The sequence below is a fragment of the Lacerta agilis genome, chromosome 9 (assembly GCF_009819535.1).
Source record: "Lacerta agilis isolate rLacAgi1 chromosome 9, rLacAgi1.pri, whole genome shotgun sequence".
Taxonomy (NCBI): Eukaryota; Metazoa; Chordata; class Lepidosauria; order Squamata; family Lacertidae; genus Lacerta; species Lacerta agilis.
The window spans coordinates 36,320,066-36,337,830 of NC_046320.1; the positions used below are offsets into that span (position 1 = coordinate 36,320,066).

Sequence of the window (17,765 nt, forward strand, 5' to 3'; positions counted from 1 at the left end):
AGTTATATTCTAAATTTTATCTCCTTTCATAAAATCTAAATCTCCCAGCTCCTTCCCTAGCCTATCCATCAAACAGAGCTATGCCCCTTTATTATTACATGTGATGTTAACTAAATAATGGAGTAGCAAGATTTTACCATTTTCCAGAACAAGAACAGAAAATACACTTGAGTGTTAGGGAACAGACTGCATGCTGTTTATTGGTAGTTAAAACCAACTCCCAATCTTTTTGTTGTTTCTTGATGGTTGTTGTTGTTTTGGAATGGATTCTTTCCACTGCAACCAACTTTAAAAACCAACAAAAGGAAAGCTTCCCTGAGCGACTTTACCTGTGCCCAGTGAGTTTTAAACACTATCATGCAGGTTTCTGGGTCAACTCCTTCGAGGCTCACAGCCTGATGGTTTTTCCTGCCACTCGCACCTGTGGACATCATAAACTCTCCAAAGTTCAATTCTATGAGGCCACATTCAATTTCATTTGCTCTCTTCTGTTGCTGATCACTGCATCACAAGTGTCAAGTCTGGATAGCATCTTTGATCTGCAAAGAAACCAAAATCAAAATTCATAAAGAACAAACATATGGGATTTAACAGCAACATAAAACAACTTAAAAATATGTACTGGGAATAATGTGAGATTATACACATGGCCCTGGATCTCTTGCAACACAAGTCTGCATCTTCTCACTTCTTTATAGTATTAAATATCCCTGGTGGAAAACAGCAGAAGAGGGATATTGCATTCATCTCTTGCTAGTGGGCTTCCCATAGACATCTCATTGGACGCTATGGGATACAGGATACTGAACCAGATAGGCAGGCCTTTGGTTTGATCCAAAAAAGTTCTTCTTACGTACTTTATTGTTTTACTAGATTAACCCATGTTTCTGACAAAGTGATCATTTCTTGATTCTGTGCTCTTTGCAGCACACCATAGTCAGGAGTATGTTGTGGGAAAAGTTATCATTCCTCCCCAGGGGGGAAAAGTATGGTGAAGGATGTTTATAACTAGAATGGGGTCCTTGGCTTAGAAAGGCAAAGAGCTTTTGATAGGCTTCTGTGGGAGTTACCAATTGGAAGAACACAAAAGCGAATTAAAGCTAAATTTGGTACATGTGAAAATACATCATGCCTTTTCCTATATTATCCTTGGTAACTAAGCAATTCTAACAACAAAAGCTGAATGCATGTGCAAGGTTGAGGGCCTTTAAAAAAGATTTCTGACAAAAACAGCTATTCATTCAGAAACACGACCTTTTTTTGTTGCTGCTGTTGTTAATAAGAGCAAACTGTGTGAAATTACAGGATGTGAAAGAGCACAGGGTGCCCACACTGTGGTTTGTACCAATGGTAAAATGCCATGAAAACAAAGAGAAGTTCCTACATGTAATCAAAGCATCATTTTGGTCAGATAAATGACAGCATACCACCATCCTGGTCACATTCACACATGTGAAAACATGATTTCGCACTAGTTATAAGGAGCCTGAGCCAAGCCTTGGGTTAGTGTGCTCCCCTGCTCTTCATTCTCCTCGCACATAGCCAGGAGAAATAGCCAGCATTTCATTTCACAAAATCTTTGCTTGTTGTGTCATAGTTTATCAAAAACTGTTATTAAATAAATCAGCTTCATAGCCTATGAAACTGACCACACACATGGTCATGCAACAATAAATTCATTAATCGAAGGTGCTACAACAGACTAACAAGAGTTAGAATATTGGACTCAACAGACAAGACAAAACAATATTTTTGTATTTGTTTGTTTGCAATTTCGGTTGTTATTTGGCACATGGCGCTAGCAGTGTTATCTGGTTCTTTGCATTTCAGAGCAATTAATGGGAATGGGTGAGGGATGTGTTTATTGCTACCCAAGTGATACATCTTAGGACTCCTGCTCCATATTTAGTCCTTGGTAAACCACCTTGGAAGTGGTCCACCTTAATTACTGTGCTGCTTAACAAGTATGGAAATTAAGACAAATTATGCTGATTTCAGAAATGTGCTTGACATTATGAACAAACCAAAAGACCTTTACAACTGCTGGGAAGTAAATATTAACTGCCTCATCATGCTAATAATCCCCACCCCACCCCCACCCCCAAAAAATAACTTTTTGCAGCAAAATTGCCCAGCGAACATTTGCTTAGTTAATAAAACTGTACTGCAACTAATTCCATGTCTCTCTAATACAAATGTGGGGAACCTTTGGCCTTCCAGGTGTGGCTATGCGTGCTGGGCCTGATGGGAGTTCTGCTCTCATCTTGGAGGACCATTTCTGCAGCTGATACTGGCACTACTGATGGTGCTATCGATTTCCACAGGATTCTATACTGTCCTGCGTGCTCTTTAACATCTATGACAGGGGTAGGCAAACTAAGGCCCAGGGACAGGCCCAATCACCTTCTAAATCTGGCCCACGGACGGTTTGGGAATCAGTGTGTTTTTACATGAGTAGAATGTGTCCTTTTATTTAAAATGCATCTCTGGCTTATTTGTGGGGACGCCTGGTGTTTTTACATGAGTAGAATTTGTGCTTTTATTTAAAATGCATCTGTGGGTTATTTATGGTACATAGGAATTCGTTCATCCCCCCCCCAAAAAAAATAGTCCGGGCCCCCCCACAAGGTCTGAGGGACAGTGGATCGGCCCCCTGCTGAAAAAGTTTGCTGACCCCTGATCTAAGATATTGCTGGGATAAGTCATTCTGAAATTTGGGGGAAGTTTTTATCAATTTACGGGTGGCAATTTACTGATGTCAGATTAACATAAGACTGTGAATGTGCTGAACCGGTGACTGGAATCAGTAATGAGTTGGATAAAGACCAATAAACAAGCTCAGTTCTGACTAGATGGAAGTTCTGAGAGTATACAGTTCATCTATTCAGGGAGATGGTGTTCTTTTATACTATAACAGATTCTCATATGAGCTAAGTGGAACCAGAAATATTTGGAGAACGAAAGAGGCAAGTAGTTTAACAAGGAGTGATCTGGACAGTGACAGGGTGAGCAAGAATACAATGAGAGAAAAGGTTTTCTTCTCAATAAGTGTTCTACTGAGTGGGATTGTTTTAACAAGTAAATTCAACTTTATCACAGAGAGGCAGAGTGTTTTCACTTATTCAGAGTCAAAACAAAAACAGAGAAATTCCCTTCCCTACACTAGATTCCCAGTTATTTTGAAACTAAATAGAATGTGAATTACAGCCTCCCTTCACAGTTTCCAGAAAGGTAAGCATGTTTGTTGCATTTGCTGCAACAAACCAAAAATAAGAGTTGTATGACACTTCTTGATATTAACAAATTTATTATGAAGTAAAGTTTCATGGACTACTGGACTAGAGTGTACTTCATCATGAGACTGTTCAAATGGATTGACAAAAAAAAATCAATTATACATATGTTTGCTTTAAAGGTAGCAATCAACACAGTAGCAATCAAAAATCATTTCAATTTATTCAGTCACAACTGTTGGGGAATATTTATTGTGTAAACCAAGATTACAGTTCTGCAGACTCAATTGCTTATGGTATGTCCTTTTACCAAAATACTAAGTTTTTTTATGGGGGGCGGGTTTCAGCCACCAATTTGAGCCACTGCACCTGCTTTAAAATGAATTACAATTTGGTTCACATTTTCAGTGAAATGTTTTTCTCCAACACATTCAAGTATAAAGCAGCAAGCACACACAGATCTTGCAAGGAAATAGCAGCCCCTAGGAGGATAAGACAAGTAACTGCATGAATTCTTACACATATTTCTAAATTCAAAAATACTGTGCCACAGGGGTTAGGAAAACACATGTGCATGTCAAAACCCTCTTTCTCTTCACATTGTCTCACATTCATATTTGTATATGTGCCTCTTCCAAGTTCTTTCCACTGCTTTCTATTGTTTGCTTTCTGTATCCACATAAGCCCTACTGTTTCAGATTGTCCACCCCATAACACAGGTGCTTATACCCTTGGTCTTAAAATCGTAGAGTCTCCATTCTAGCATATGAGATATGCAGGACTGCTATATACTTCCACTTTTTAAAAGAGCATTGGAATACTTGTGTAAAAGAACAGTTTAACCCGTAGGTTCATTTGGAGGCAATTTTAGAGGTATGGTACACTGCTGAAAATTGCCTCCTTTCTTGTTCCTGTCGATTCCCTTCTATCAGTAGAAAGTCACCGCTGGATAATACTGCATGCTCTTTTGTTCTATCGTCTTTAGGAGAATTACTGCCCAATAGCTTTTAACTGAAAGTAAGTTAAAATATGCTGGTCAAGAGAAAATAAATTTGAGCAACTGCTGTACTTGCAAACCAGCCTAGGAGTGTTTTAGGGCACAAATTGGTTGTAATTCAAGGACACTACCTCATTACTTGGAGGCACAACAAATTCCAATGGCACAAGAGTTCATTTCTGTTGGAAACAACTACTGTATTAAACAAAATCAGAATACAAGTTCTGTATAAATGCAACTGGCTCTGTGACATATTGGCTTTATGATATATTGGGTGGCCTCCTTGTCTGAAGATACTTGCCCTTAGCAAGCTGGCGTGTGAATTCATAAATCTGTGGATATCCGCCTAATACTCCATCTGTACAGAACAATCATTTCTCATGAATGCTGACAAGTTTTAAATCTGAGGCAATCCAGGATACATGCAATTTCAACTGAAACAGGGTTGCCATATGTTGTCTTTTATATGGGTATGTAAAATGACATTCACCATAGCGATCCATAGTTAAAAGTAGAAGCTGGCAAATGTATCTTTTTGGCTCTTCAAAATATGGCAACCCGAAACTGACATGAATGCTTACCCAGGAGTTATGCTGTTGAGAAGTTCATTGATGCCACTAACATTAACCACCCCAGAAGAAGCTTTAAATTTAATAAAGGAATACAATGTTTGTTAAGGCACTCATCTCCTTGCTGTATCAAGAGACAGTAGCAGCAGATTACTGGACCATTACAAGCAGCGCATAGCTCTGTTTAGAACTAATAAGCGAAACTTGCAATTCATTATGCTGGTTAAATATGCACATATACCTTCTCTCTCAATGTTAAGCCTAGAGTGCAATCACCTCCGTTTTAATGTTAAATTTCAAATCACAGTAACCTTTATTATAAGCACTATTAATAATGCTTGAAAAGTTTAATTTCAAAGGATAACATTAAACTTTATCAAGTGAACAGTATATTAGAATCATGCTTATTTGTGCAACTATTGCTTGAATAAATGGAGCAATTATTGGGAAGGAGGGAAGGAGGGAGGACAGTGTCTTGCTAAAAGTACTTGCTAAGAATACCCAAGATTATTACACAGAATACAGAACAGCATATACAGTGTATAGAACCAAATAATGTTTGGTTTCTTATTACTAGTAGTTCATGTGTGGCTTTGCCCTTTCAGAATATTATGTCAGCAAACACATATTTTAATCCCCTTCTGCCCTCCAAGCAGCCAACACTGCTTCTCTCACTACAAATTCCTTTTATCCTTGTAAAGGTAAAGGTAAAGGGACCCCTGACCGTTACGTCTAATCATGGGCGACTCTGGGGTTGCAGTGCTCATCTCGCTTTATTGGCCGAGGGAGCCGGCGTACAGCCTCCGGGTCATGTGGCCAACATGACTAAGCCACTTTTGGCAAACCAGAGCAGCGCACGGAAACGCTGTTTACCTTCCCGCCGTAGCGGTACCTATTTATCTACTTGTACTTTGACTTGCTTTTGAACTGCTAGGTGGGCAGGAGCTGGGACCGAACAACGGGAGCTCACCCCGTCGTGGGGATTCGAACTGCCAACCTTCTGATCAGCAAGCCCTAGGCTCTGTGGTTTAGGTAGGTCAATTAGAAAGAGTGAGTGGCCTGTGATTATTTTATGAATAAATAGAACAGTTATTTATAAAAAAGATTAATTAGTGGGGTGAGGAGGTTAGCTATGTCTTTTGTAGACAGGGTCTTTCCTAGGAATAATATTTTTAGTCCAGGATGTGAGTAGATGCAGAAGTCAGTGGAGAGGTAGAAGAAACATAGAAGCATGGCCCAAGGCCAGAAGACGTGATGTAAGCAAGATTCAGGGGTGAAAACTAGCAGCCATATAGGATTGAGACCATCCATATAGAAATATTGATACTTTCATTAGATTCTGTTCTTAAAGAGTCTGCACACAATCAAGGCAGGGATGAGTATAAATCACATCCCAAGTAAAAAAAAAGGAAACAAAAACAAGACAGGACTTAGCCCAGGAAAACTAGGGAAAACACGTAGTAGGCAAGAAAACAGTGCAGGCAACAATTCAAGGGAAAAAAACCCAAAGAGATGCAAGACTAAAAAGAAACACAAGCTCCATGGACACGCAGGAAGCTTAAGCCTGCTTTATTATGTCACTTACCAAGAAGTAAGTCCCACAGAACTCAGAAGGCTATACTGCGAGTAAACATGCATAGAATTGCACTGTTAGGAGAATATGAATTCTAAGAAAAGCACCATTTCTTCTTATATGCTGTGATGGACAAAACCAGGGCACCAAAATGTCAGCAGGAAGTCTTAACCATCACCATTCTGCATTATACTTGTTTAGGAAAGGTCACATAGCAGTTTGGTGAAACTGCTGAAACCATATATAATGAAAATCTAAATCTTTCCTAAGTGCCTTGAGTTCATTTGGCAACAAACCTGAAGATAGGGGCCTTGCTCACTGTATTTTGTAAGTCACCCATTTGTAGAAGTTTTAAATGAAAATTGAACCAGATATGGTGTTGAGGGTGAATGGTTCACCAAACCTGCTCTCCACCCCTTCCTGTTTCACTGTCACCAATTTCCATCTAATGTCAACAAAGTAAACCGAGAAAACCATTATTGCCAAGGGTAGGAAGTGGCTTCAAAAAAAAAAAGTAGTGAAATATTAAGAAGGTTATTCTGAATAAAGGCTACCTGCCGTCTGCATTTATGGCTATCAAGCAAATTTGGCTCACCAAAACCAGACTCAACACTGAGCCAGCATGGAAAATGAATCACTCCAGGCTAAATTCTCCATCCTCACTAATAAATTTCTAGAGATCCACATAGTCAGAATGACTAATATTTGCATTAAGGAAATGTATTGCCATAGTAACAGAGACACTACACAGCTATCTACCTGCCACAGCCTGCTAAATTATTTAGCATGCCAATACTACAGTGACACTGTGTAAATGATCACGTTCATTAACGGAAGCCTCTGCACTGGAAAACTGTAAACACATGACATCAAGATTGATTGCTATTTATTAAGAGAAAAACCCAATTGCACTGATGATGTTAAAGCAAAAGGTACAGAGCTGGAAAGGAGTCGAGGAGATAATGGAAGGTCAAGCAATCTTAACAGTATGAACCATGTTATCTTTAAGTGCTTAAAAGTTGTCATTTCTTTGCCACTGGGCCAACAGTTCTGAAAAATTATAGGAAGTCAGCATCCTAGCCAGCATATATCAGTTGCAGGACAAGTGGCATATTTTATATATATATATATATATATATATATATATATATATATATATATATATATATATAATTATTATTTATTTATTACCCTCCCTTCACTACAAGGGAATATCCTGGGGCGGATATTAAAACACAATATTAAACTCCATTTAAAACAACTTGCAATTCCCCAAATAAGGTGGGTCCTAAAACTATATATCTCAAGTGCCAAAAGCCAGGGTAAAATGTGCATCCTCGGCATTCACCGGAAGCTGTATAATAAAAATGCCAGGTGTACCTCTGGGGGTGGGTTTTCACAGCTTTGGGGCCGCCACAGAGAGTGCCCTCTCCTGGGCCACATTCTGAAGGTGGAAGGACTACCAAGAGGTCCCCTCTGCTGACTTCAGCACCCTGGAGGGTTTGTAAAGAAGCCCGAGTCATTTAGTGTTTTAAACACTAATGTGAACACCTCAAATTGAGCCCAGAAATGAACTGGCAACCAGTTTAAAATAGGGGTTATATGAGATCTAAACGGAACCCCACCCTGTAACCTGACGGCTACAATTTGGACCAACTGAAGTTTCCAAGTCATCTTCAAGGGCAGCCCCCACATAGTGAAGAAGAAGAAGAAGAAGAAGAAGAAGAAGAAGAAGAAGAAGAGGAGGAGGAGGAGGAGGAGGAGGAGGAGGAGGAGGAGGAGGAGTTTGGATTTGATATCCCGCTTTATCACTACCCGAAGGAGTCTCAAAGCGGCTAACATTCTCCTTCCCCTTCCTCCCCCACAACAAACACTCTGTGAGGTGAGTGGGGCTGAGAGACTTCAAAGAAGTGTGACTAGCCCAAGGTCACCCAGCAGCTGCATGTGGAGGAGCGGAGACGCGAACCCAGTTCACCAGATTACGAGTCTACCGCTCTTAACCACTACACCACACTGGCTCTCACAATCCAATCTGCACATCACAATAATCCAATCTGAAAGTTAACAGTGCCTGGAGTACAATGGTTAAATTATCTCTGTCCAAAAGGCAAGCTGGTAGCTGGCAAACCAACCAGAGCTGGAAAAGGTACTCCTAGACACAAAGGTCACCAGCTAGGAGCACCCCCAAACTGCAAACCTTCTACTTCTAGGAGAGTGCAATCTCATCTAGGGGATGCCGCCTCCGCACCTCCCAGCTGTGAGAACATGGGACACATAACACTTCTGTCTTTTCAGGATTCCACTTTAGTTTACTGATGCACATCCAACCCATCACCACCTCCAAGCACTGGTCTAATACCTCACCTCCCTCTCCTGATTCAGATGGAAGAGAGAGACATAGCTGGATGTCATCTGATCATTGATGACACTTCAAATCTGATGACAGCTCATAGAGGCTTCATACAGATGTTAAACAGCATGGGGGACAAGATAGAATCCTGTGGGATACCACAGGACAACTCCCACAGTGCTCCCATGACAAAACGACTCTGGAGGTAGGTGTGGAACCACTGAAGTACAGTGCCCGCAACCCCCACCTCTCTGAGATGCTTCAGAAGCATACTATGGTCAATTGAGATCATCATCGGTGGTCCCAAAGGATGCAAAAATAGAAAGCTTTTTTTATTTAAAAAAGGGGGGCACCATACCAATAAAAACTGAATGTGGTCAGTGGCCTCCAGGGCTAATGGAACAAAAAATTGAAAACCAGAGCTTAGCAAAATGATGTGTCATGCTTGATCCCTCTACAGTTTATAGAATGCTGAGAAAGTCCAGAAGAATTTGGTGACTGGAACCCTGAACAGAGACACATTTACTTTTAGCTAACACTTCAGTGTTATATACTTACAATTCGCACATACTGGTGCTATTATGTCAGTACTCCAGTCAATATGTAACTCTGTTATGGAAAGAAGGTTTGTAGGTTGCCTAAGAGCAGATCATGCAAGGCAATTATTGAACAAGCCACTGATGGACCACTAAATGAGTTCTGGAATACCATGGCACTGACCTTAGATAACTAATAGAAGCACAGTACGGCACCAGGGATTATTTACAAAATTGAAGTTATAGGCCTTCATGGACAAATTAGACAGAACTTATGGACCATTTCCTCAGTATACAACACTAATCTAACCTCAGTGGGACAAGTTTATCTGTGCTGCAGCATCTGAAGTGGCAACAGAGGACTGGATTCAACTACCCGGTAATCTGATGTGCTAGAAGAAACCAGTACAAGGACTTCTGCTAGCACACACCCCACCCCCAAAAAACTGTTCTGGGGGGTCAGGAGAACCCTCAGAATACTGCATGGGGGAGTAGAGGGGATGTCATTCTGTCAGGTAATGCTTGCAGTGACAGAACTATCGCATTAGCACAACACTGAATTCCACCCTTAGTGATTGATGCTCTCTGATGATGAGCCAAGGGCAATTTCTTGATAGTTCTATCTCTGGTTGAGAAAGGGAGGGAGTACAAATCTGAGTAACGAGATGCTATTAGAACATGGTCTCCACAAAGCCCAAGAAGTTTGTGGCTACATTTATGTACAGGATACTTTTAAAGTATGTAAAATATACTGTAATTCTAAAACATCTCTAAAAAGGTCTGTGATTATTTAGTTTAGGATTAGCCACAATGTGATCTTCTTTTAACTACTTAAATACATACGGATATGATTGGAAAGAATACCTAGGAATGAATTCATTTATATACAATAAGTCAAAACTCAATACGTTTTTAAATTCCATATATTATTTTAGCATTTTTAAAAATGTACTCCTCTTGGTTTTCCATTTGAGATTAATAGCCCCATTTTGTTCTTCAAGAAGTTCAAAACAGGGCAGGGCACACTTTCTCTTCATCTGGAAGAAGAGTCCTTCTCTTTTAATTATTCTTCATTCTGCATGTTTTTTTTATTCCACTTTTTCTTTCAGTAAGTCTCTCTTAGGGCCTCTCATATGAAAACCTGTTCAAGCAAATAAACAAACTAAATCCAACATGCAGCGCTGGTAACCTGCCAATCTGAGCACTGCTCAAGTGAATGTCTAAATCTAAGCACACAAGTGCAATTCACTCACTCAGGAATAAGCCAGAAGTTAATCTCCTATAGTCCTTCTCCCAAGTTGGAACACTTTTAATTTACACATGAGAAATCCTATAGTCCACCTAACTATAAGCCAGGCATTCACATACTGTTTTTAAAAAGACAGACAATTCACTTTTTTTTGTATTTTTAGAAAAGCACTTTGTACCAACCAACTGAGCAGAATGGATCTCAGGAAGACTGAAACTACTTAAAACTTTTGGTCCTTTTTAAAAATAGATTTTACATACTTGTTTAGGTTTTCATATAGAGTCTGTCTATCACTATACTGATTTTGAATATAGTTTGCTCTTTATTTAGTTTGGTTGCCTTACAAGCCTTAACTTCTTTGTTTCACTAATTAACACTTGTATTTTTCAGATAAGGAGCTGAAATTGATAGCTACTGGCCTAGGTCTAACCATTTTCTCTCTCTCTACCCTACACTCAGTAGCGGAGCATGGGTTTTCAGTGCACGAGGCTCGCATGAAAAAAACGTGGTGGAAGTGCTATTGATCACATTATCATCTCTCCTACATTTTTCACTTTTGTGAACAACTTTGAAGTGTTAGAACAGTGACTCTGTGTCTCAGAATAGAATGCACACTAACAACCAAATCTGCAAGTGTGTGTGGAGAAATACAGGCCATGAAAATACTGAAATGATCTCAGATTGAGCAGCAATATTCAAGAGACACTGTCATCTGACAAGATTGTGTCAACTTTTTTTGAGCAAATCTTGTTGATGCCTTCCAGCAAACTGTCACAGAGCTCAGGCCCTATTTGATAACTTCTACAATTAGTAACTACACACAATCAACACAACTTGGCTGGTTTCACAGTCAGTGCAAAGTGGCTAAGAAAGTTATGGCTAAGGCAGTTAGATTCATGTTAAAAATTCAGAAGAATTCTGAATTCAGAAAAATTCATGGAAAATTTGATCACAAGAGTGCTCAGAAACAAGAAAGTTGAATATACAAAAACTCAGTGTCAGTAATTGGGAAGACAGGGAACAGCTTTCAACTACACTTTAGCCATCCTAACTGCAAGTACAAAATATGTGATCAAAATATACAGTAAGTGCTCCAGAATGAGCTTCTGGATTGTAACATCTCTCGACAGGGCCAACATCTCTTCCATGCTTTCTACGCTCTAGAAGTCTAAATTAATATTAAACAACATCAGAATCAAAATACCACTTGGATCTACAAGGAACAGGAATTTTCAGGAAGAGGCAGGCAACATTAAGTCTCAAACTGACTGATTACTAAATACTTAGAAGTCGTACAAGGACATGTTTCTCAAGACTACATTGTTTTTACTGACAGCATACTTTTACCATTTAAAATGAAATGTTGTTTACAGTAGGCCTACAAGCATATTCAGTTTCATAACCAGTGACATTTTTGAAAAGTTTCAGTTTCAATTTCTTTTAACAGCTGTCATCCATAAGGAGCAGGAATAGACAAAACACCAAGTAGGAGTTCATCTGATGATACGTTTGTGGATCTGGAATAAGGAAATTATCAACAGTCTAGCACTTCTTCATCTGCTCTTCTCATTTTCCCATGTAGAAGAGTAACATCTGATCCCGCCAAACAACATTTTCATCTGTATCTAGGATATCATGCACAGATCAAAGCAGCATTCAGCCAGCAGCAGGTTGTTTCATAAATGTCAAAAGGAGAGCACAGAGCCTCGTTGTATATTACTGCATATAGTAGCATGAGCCATTGAACTAGATATCAGATTATAATTGAAAACTGCTGATTTGTGTACTCTAAAAACAAAACAAACAAAACATACTACATATTTCAATCAAGAATTCTCTCTGACAGGAAAAGCATATGGACATCTGACTCACTAAATCAACTTCATCAGAAGACTTTACAGCCAAATTCCTTTATATAATAGATTTTTCTCTTTGCCATGTACAGAATAATCTGTTCTACTTCATAGCTTTTACAGCACGTCTGCAAATATTCCCATAATCCTTGGACAATTTAATCTAGTATGCAGATGGTTTAAATCTCACCAATCTAACTGCTTTGCTTTTGGAAAACAAAATATATTGTCCTGTGCCAGTAGTATAGCAGAAGCGCATATTGAACTATCCAATGCATAATTTTATAGCCCTGTTCCACAGCCAGTTTTTGTTGTCATCTATATCATTTAGCAGCAAGCTCTGAGACACTGCCTTTAGAATGCAAATAGTAGGGTCCAAATTTCAGCAATTATTCTGTATATCTCAGCAAAGGCCTTAAATGTTTGTTCCGGGGGAGGGGGGAGGATTTAATTTTTAGAAATAATACTTAGCATTTATATATTTTTATTTAATTAATTTCTAAAGCAGCCTTCAATAAATACGGTGGTACCTTGGTTCGCAAACTTAATCCGTTCCAGAGGTCTGTTCCAAAACCAAAGAGTTCCAAAACCAAGGCATGCTCTCTTATAGAAAGTAATGCAAAATGGATTAATCCGTTCTAGACTTTTGAAAATCAACTGCTAAAACAGCAATTTCACCTGAATTTTACTAATGAGACAATTGATCCATCAAATGAAAGCAATAAACAATGTACTGTAGTTAGAAAATCAATCAATCAATCAGTAGCTGAACTGGGTTCCACACAGTAACAAAAACAAAAAAAAACAAAAAAAACCCACAAAAACAAAAACACAAAATAAATAGCAAAAACAGAGACCTCAGTGTAACACTCAAAACGGAAGTGTGGCACTCAAATCAGAAGCGTAACACTTAAAACAGAATATGTTCGGCTTCCAAAAAAAGCTAGCAAACCGGAACACTTGTTTCCGGGTTTGCAGTGCTTTGGTTCCAAGTTGTTTGAATACCAAGGCATTTGAGAACCAAGGTACCACTATAATTCCAGAGGCAGTCACATTGGGGAATTTTTGTTTTTCTTTTAAAGATATAGGACTGGATGCAATCTATATTACTTGAACAAGTTCGTCATGACTTTAATTGCAGGGATTTGAATGGCAACTAATTTTAAATTACAATAAATACATAATAAATCAAGCAGCAGCATAAAAGTTTCTTACCATATTAAAAGGTCTGAGATGTTGGGTGGAATGCATTGATGCAGGAGCCATGCAAGCTTTCACAGGAAGAGAATTTCCCAAGTAGGTTGCCACAACCAAGAAAGCCTCTTGCACATAGCACATTTTTAGTATGGAATAATGGGTGATATTCGGTGTGATTTCTACTCAGAGTAGACCCCTTGAAGTCAATGGACATGTTCAGCTTAGGTTCATTAATATCAAGTAGTCTACTCCAAGGCAGACTCAGCTGAATACAACCCGTCAGAGTATTTTGTGCATTTCTGATTAGTACTGCCCTGTATGTACAGAGATTGGAAAAAATAGGAAATGGACAATTGCTGGATTGGTGGGCTCAAGACTGGAGAAATCTCAGTATGAAGTCTCAGCATAATTGTAAATGTTACTGGTTGATCTTGACCAAGTCTGTATCTTACAAGTTAAATCTACCTCTAGGGAATAATGCAATTAACACATGTATCTCTGAGCACATTGGGAAGCTATTAGGATATATGATCCATCTAAATAGTGTATTGGTGATCAGGTGTATTGGTGTTCAAGTTAAAAGCTTCAAATATTTAGGGATCACCTTTTATTCCAATCTAAAATGGGCGACCCATCGTAACAGGATAACCAACTTAGCCAAGTTGCTCTGCAGCACAAATTAAACGATTCTATTTTTTCGATGGTAACCAGAATGTGCATGCAGCGGTTAGGGCCTATAGCACAAAACTGTTTTGTACACCTTTATGGGATTCCCTTATGGATAACTGACTTTTAACAACAAAGTTGAGGCATCCTTCTTCCAACAAATTCTAGGAGCTCCAAAATGCATCTCCTATGTGGCTATGTGTGCAGAGTTAGACCACCATCTCTTATAATCTAGGGGCAGGATTATGACCTTCAAATACTGGGTAAAATTTCACTTTAATACAGACCCAGAAGGTTTACTAACTTCTTTATTGAGAGATACACGTAATTTTACATGGTTTTCTGATATTACTTTCAAACTCAGGCAAATAGGGATCACAATAGATTCCCTTCTTCTATTTGGATGAGTCACAAATCTCTCTCATCAAGGAGAGACTGGTAGATCATGAAATCCAAAAACTCTACCCCTCCCAGTCTTTTGTATGTTCATCTGCTTATGCAACCCCACCACGGAGTAATACCTAATTACTTTTACAATTTAGATACTCCATTGCATTGCAGAGCCTTTTTGCTAGCTCGTCTAAATACATTCCCCTCATGTTTTGTTCAGAAGGTTGTTTTTTTTAAAAAAAAATCCCCTTCCAGAACAGATTCTGCTCCTGTAATAAGTACCGTAAACATCACATAATTTTGGATTGCCCTCTTCTCAACACCCTCCACAGAAATCTCCTAGTGACTCCTTTACAGCTTAAAATATCGATTCACAAAGAGTCTGTAATCCAGTATTTGTTGAGGGATGATACTCCTGAAACTACCAAGATTGTTTCAGGGTATTTAAAGCTAAAGCTAAAGTTGCCTGGCTTATTCAATGGTGGCTATCTAGTGTTTGGATTATCAATGTATTTGGATGACTTTGTATGATTTTATTGTTTAAACTTATGCCAATAAAGGCCAATAACAACATATGATAAATCTTTAATCCTTTTCTATGGTGGTCCTGTGTTTGTAAGTAGCTTGAGCATCACCCATGAGCCTTAAAGGATTTGCATACATACATTTATGATTCAGATGGTGAGCCATTAACAGCAATATGCCCAAAAGAGATTGATTGGGAAAACAGTAATCATCATTAGTTAGTTACCTCTGCCTTACATCACTCTCCTTCCAATTCCTATGCAAACACTAAACTGTTTATTCCTTGGTCCTTTCTAAAAATTCTAGGTCTGTACAGTATGTTGGTTCTCCTTCCCCAGACAATACCCAACTTGCAAATCAGAGAAACGGAACAAGTCATAAGAACAGTGAAAGAAAAACACACGACATGTTTATCCATCATACAAATCATATTTGATGGATAGTTATTTGACAGTGTTTCTCCACAGAAAATAGTAACCGACCTATTAAATGCTATTCTCAGAATGCTCCAAAAATACATGCAATCTAGAATATTTAACTGCTTATATTCTCATGTATTGTTTCAGTATCTTGCAACAGACAGAATTGAAAACCAAAGTACAGACACCCTCCATTCCCACCTTCAAAATACTGGAGCGCTTGCCTTTGGCTTCAGCTAACAATTCTACCGTACTATGCACCATTAAAATGCAAAGAGCACTTTCTTGTTAATTTCTCACTTCAGGAAACCGCAGCTCTTCTTTGAGAATTCATTTAGCAGAAGCTCTTAGAACAGCCTCTCTTTAATTATATCAATTCATCTTTCATTTCTACCAGATATACAGTGTTCATTTGCAACTCAATTTATAAAAGAACTTGACCTTAAAAAACACAAAGGAAGGAAAAGGCTTTCTGGTCCATATATCCTCCTACCTGACCCAATGCCTAAATTGATCACTCATTAATCAAGTTTCTTTTAAGGTAAAAATCTCCCTATGAAATCCGTAATTCCAGATCTGTAGCTCCCTAGGGCAAATAGTATAATCATGAAAAATATAACTTTATAGTAGCCAAAAACATTAGAATCAAATGGACACACAATCCACACTTTTCCATTTTCAAGGTAAGCCAAATAAAATTGTTGTTGTTGTTCAGTCGTTCAGTCGTGTCCGACTCTTCGTGACCCCATGGACCAGAGCACGCCAGGCACGCCTATCCTTCACTGCCTCTCGCAGTTTGGCCAAACTTATTTGGCTTGCCCCTTCATGGATCACTGCCTTGTCGTGGCGAAGGGGCTTGAATTACTCAGGGAAGCTATGGACAGGTCAAGATGGACAGGTCATAGTGGAGAGTTTGGACCAAACATGATCCACCTGGAGAAGGAACTGGCAAGCCACTCCAGTATCGCTGCCAAGAAAACTCCATGGACAAGCCAAATAAAATATATACCAGCAACTTGAATGAGACAAAATGATCATTATTGTGATGCCACAGGTATATATAGCAAAAAGATGCCAGGCTTGAAGATAAATTAATTTTAAAAATGGCATGGAAGGAAGGAGCAAATTAACTACACATCAAGTCTACAAGTCTACCCATTCATCTCAATTTTCCCCATGTGTGAGTCACAAACATAAGGCATATCTCACAAACATACATTTCCATGTACAGGTTTTTATAAACATGCTTTGCATAAAAACTGGGAAGATATCAGTTTCCAAAACAATATTACCTAGATTCTAGAACAATCTTGCCCAACTTTTGGTCTAGGACAGATGGAGGGTACTAACTCCTATCAGACCCAGCCAGCACGGAACAGCCCAAAACAGCTGGAATGTACCAAGTTGGGAAAGGCGCTGTGGGTTAAACCACTGAGCCTAGGGCTTGCTGATCAGAAGGTCGGTGGTTCGAATACCTGCAACGGGGTGAGCTCCCGTTACTCGGTCCCAGCTCCTGCCCACCTAGCAGTTCAAAAGCACGTCAAAAATGCAAGTAGATACCAGTAAATAGATACCACTCCGGCAGAAAGGTAAACGGCATTTCCGTGCACTGCTCTGGTTTGCCAGAAGTGGCATTGTCATGCTGGCCACATGACCTGGAAGCTGTACGCCAGCTATCTCGGCCAGTAACGTGAGATGAGCGCCGCAACCCCAGAGTTGGACATGACTGGACCTAATGGTCAGGGGGTCCCTTTACCTTTACCTTTATGAGCATGATTGATTAGGTTATTGGGCTATTCTGGCAACTTTGCCATTTCACATAAATTCCACCTATTACATTTGTAAGCAATTGAAAAGGCAAATGCCTTCCATGCCACTAACTCTAGAAAATTATGGTGCAGCTTTGTGTTATGCCAACAGGCCTAACTAAACTGAAATCTAATACAAAGAATCATGTGACCTCATGCCAAGATCATCCAAGCAGCAAAATCTGGATTTGGTTTGCACATGGGTTAGAAGCCCTCATTCGACCTTGCATATGTGCTTTCTTTATTTACTCCACCAATCCTTACATCTAAATCAAGGTAGAGAAAAAATTGATTTGCATTAAAAACAAGTTAAACGCACTGGCTTAAAATAATAATAATAATAATAAACAGCACTGTTCCAGGAACACTTAAATCTGACTGCAACCAAATACCTATTTCT

The 17,765-nt window shown here is 39.1% G+C and overlaps 1 protein-coding gene across 2 annotated transcripts in view; it reads right to left on the reverse strand.

Moving 5' to 3' along the window:
• The window catches only part of FAM160A1 (family with sequence similarity 160 member A1), a 75,275-nt gene that overhangs the window by 39,258 nt on the left and 18,252 nt on the right, over positions 1 to 17,765 (reverse strand). For both annotated transcript variants that reach the window (XM_033161128.1, XM_033161130.1), the window contains exon 2: positions 330 to 539. In XM_033161128.1, coding sequence (XP_033017019.1) covers positions 330 to 434 — 105 coding nt within the window. In that variant the 5' untranslated portion in view covers positions 435 to 539. The remainder of the gene's footprint in view (positions 1 to 329; positions 540 to 17,765) is intronic.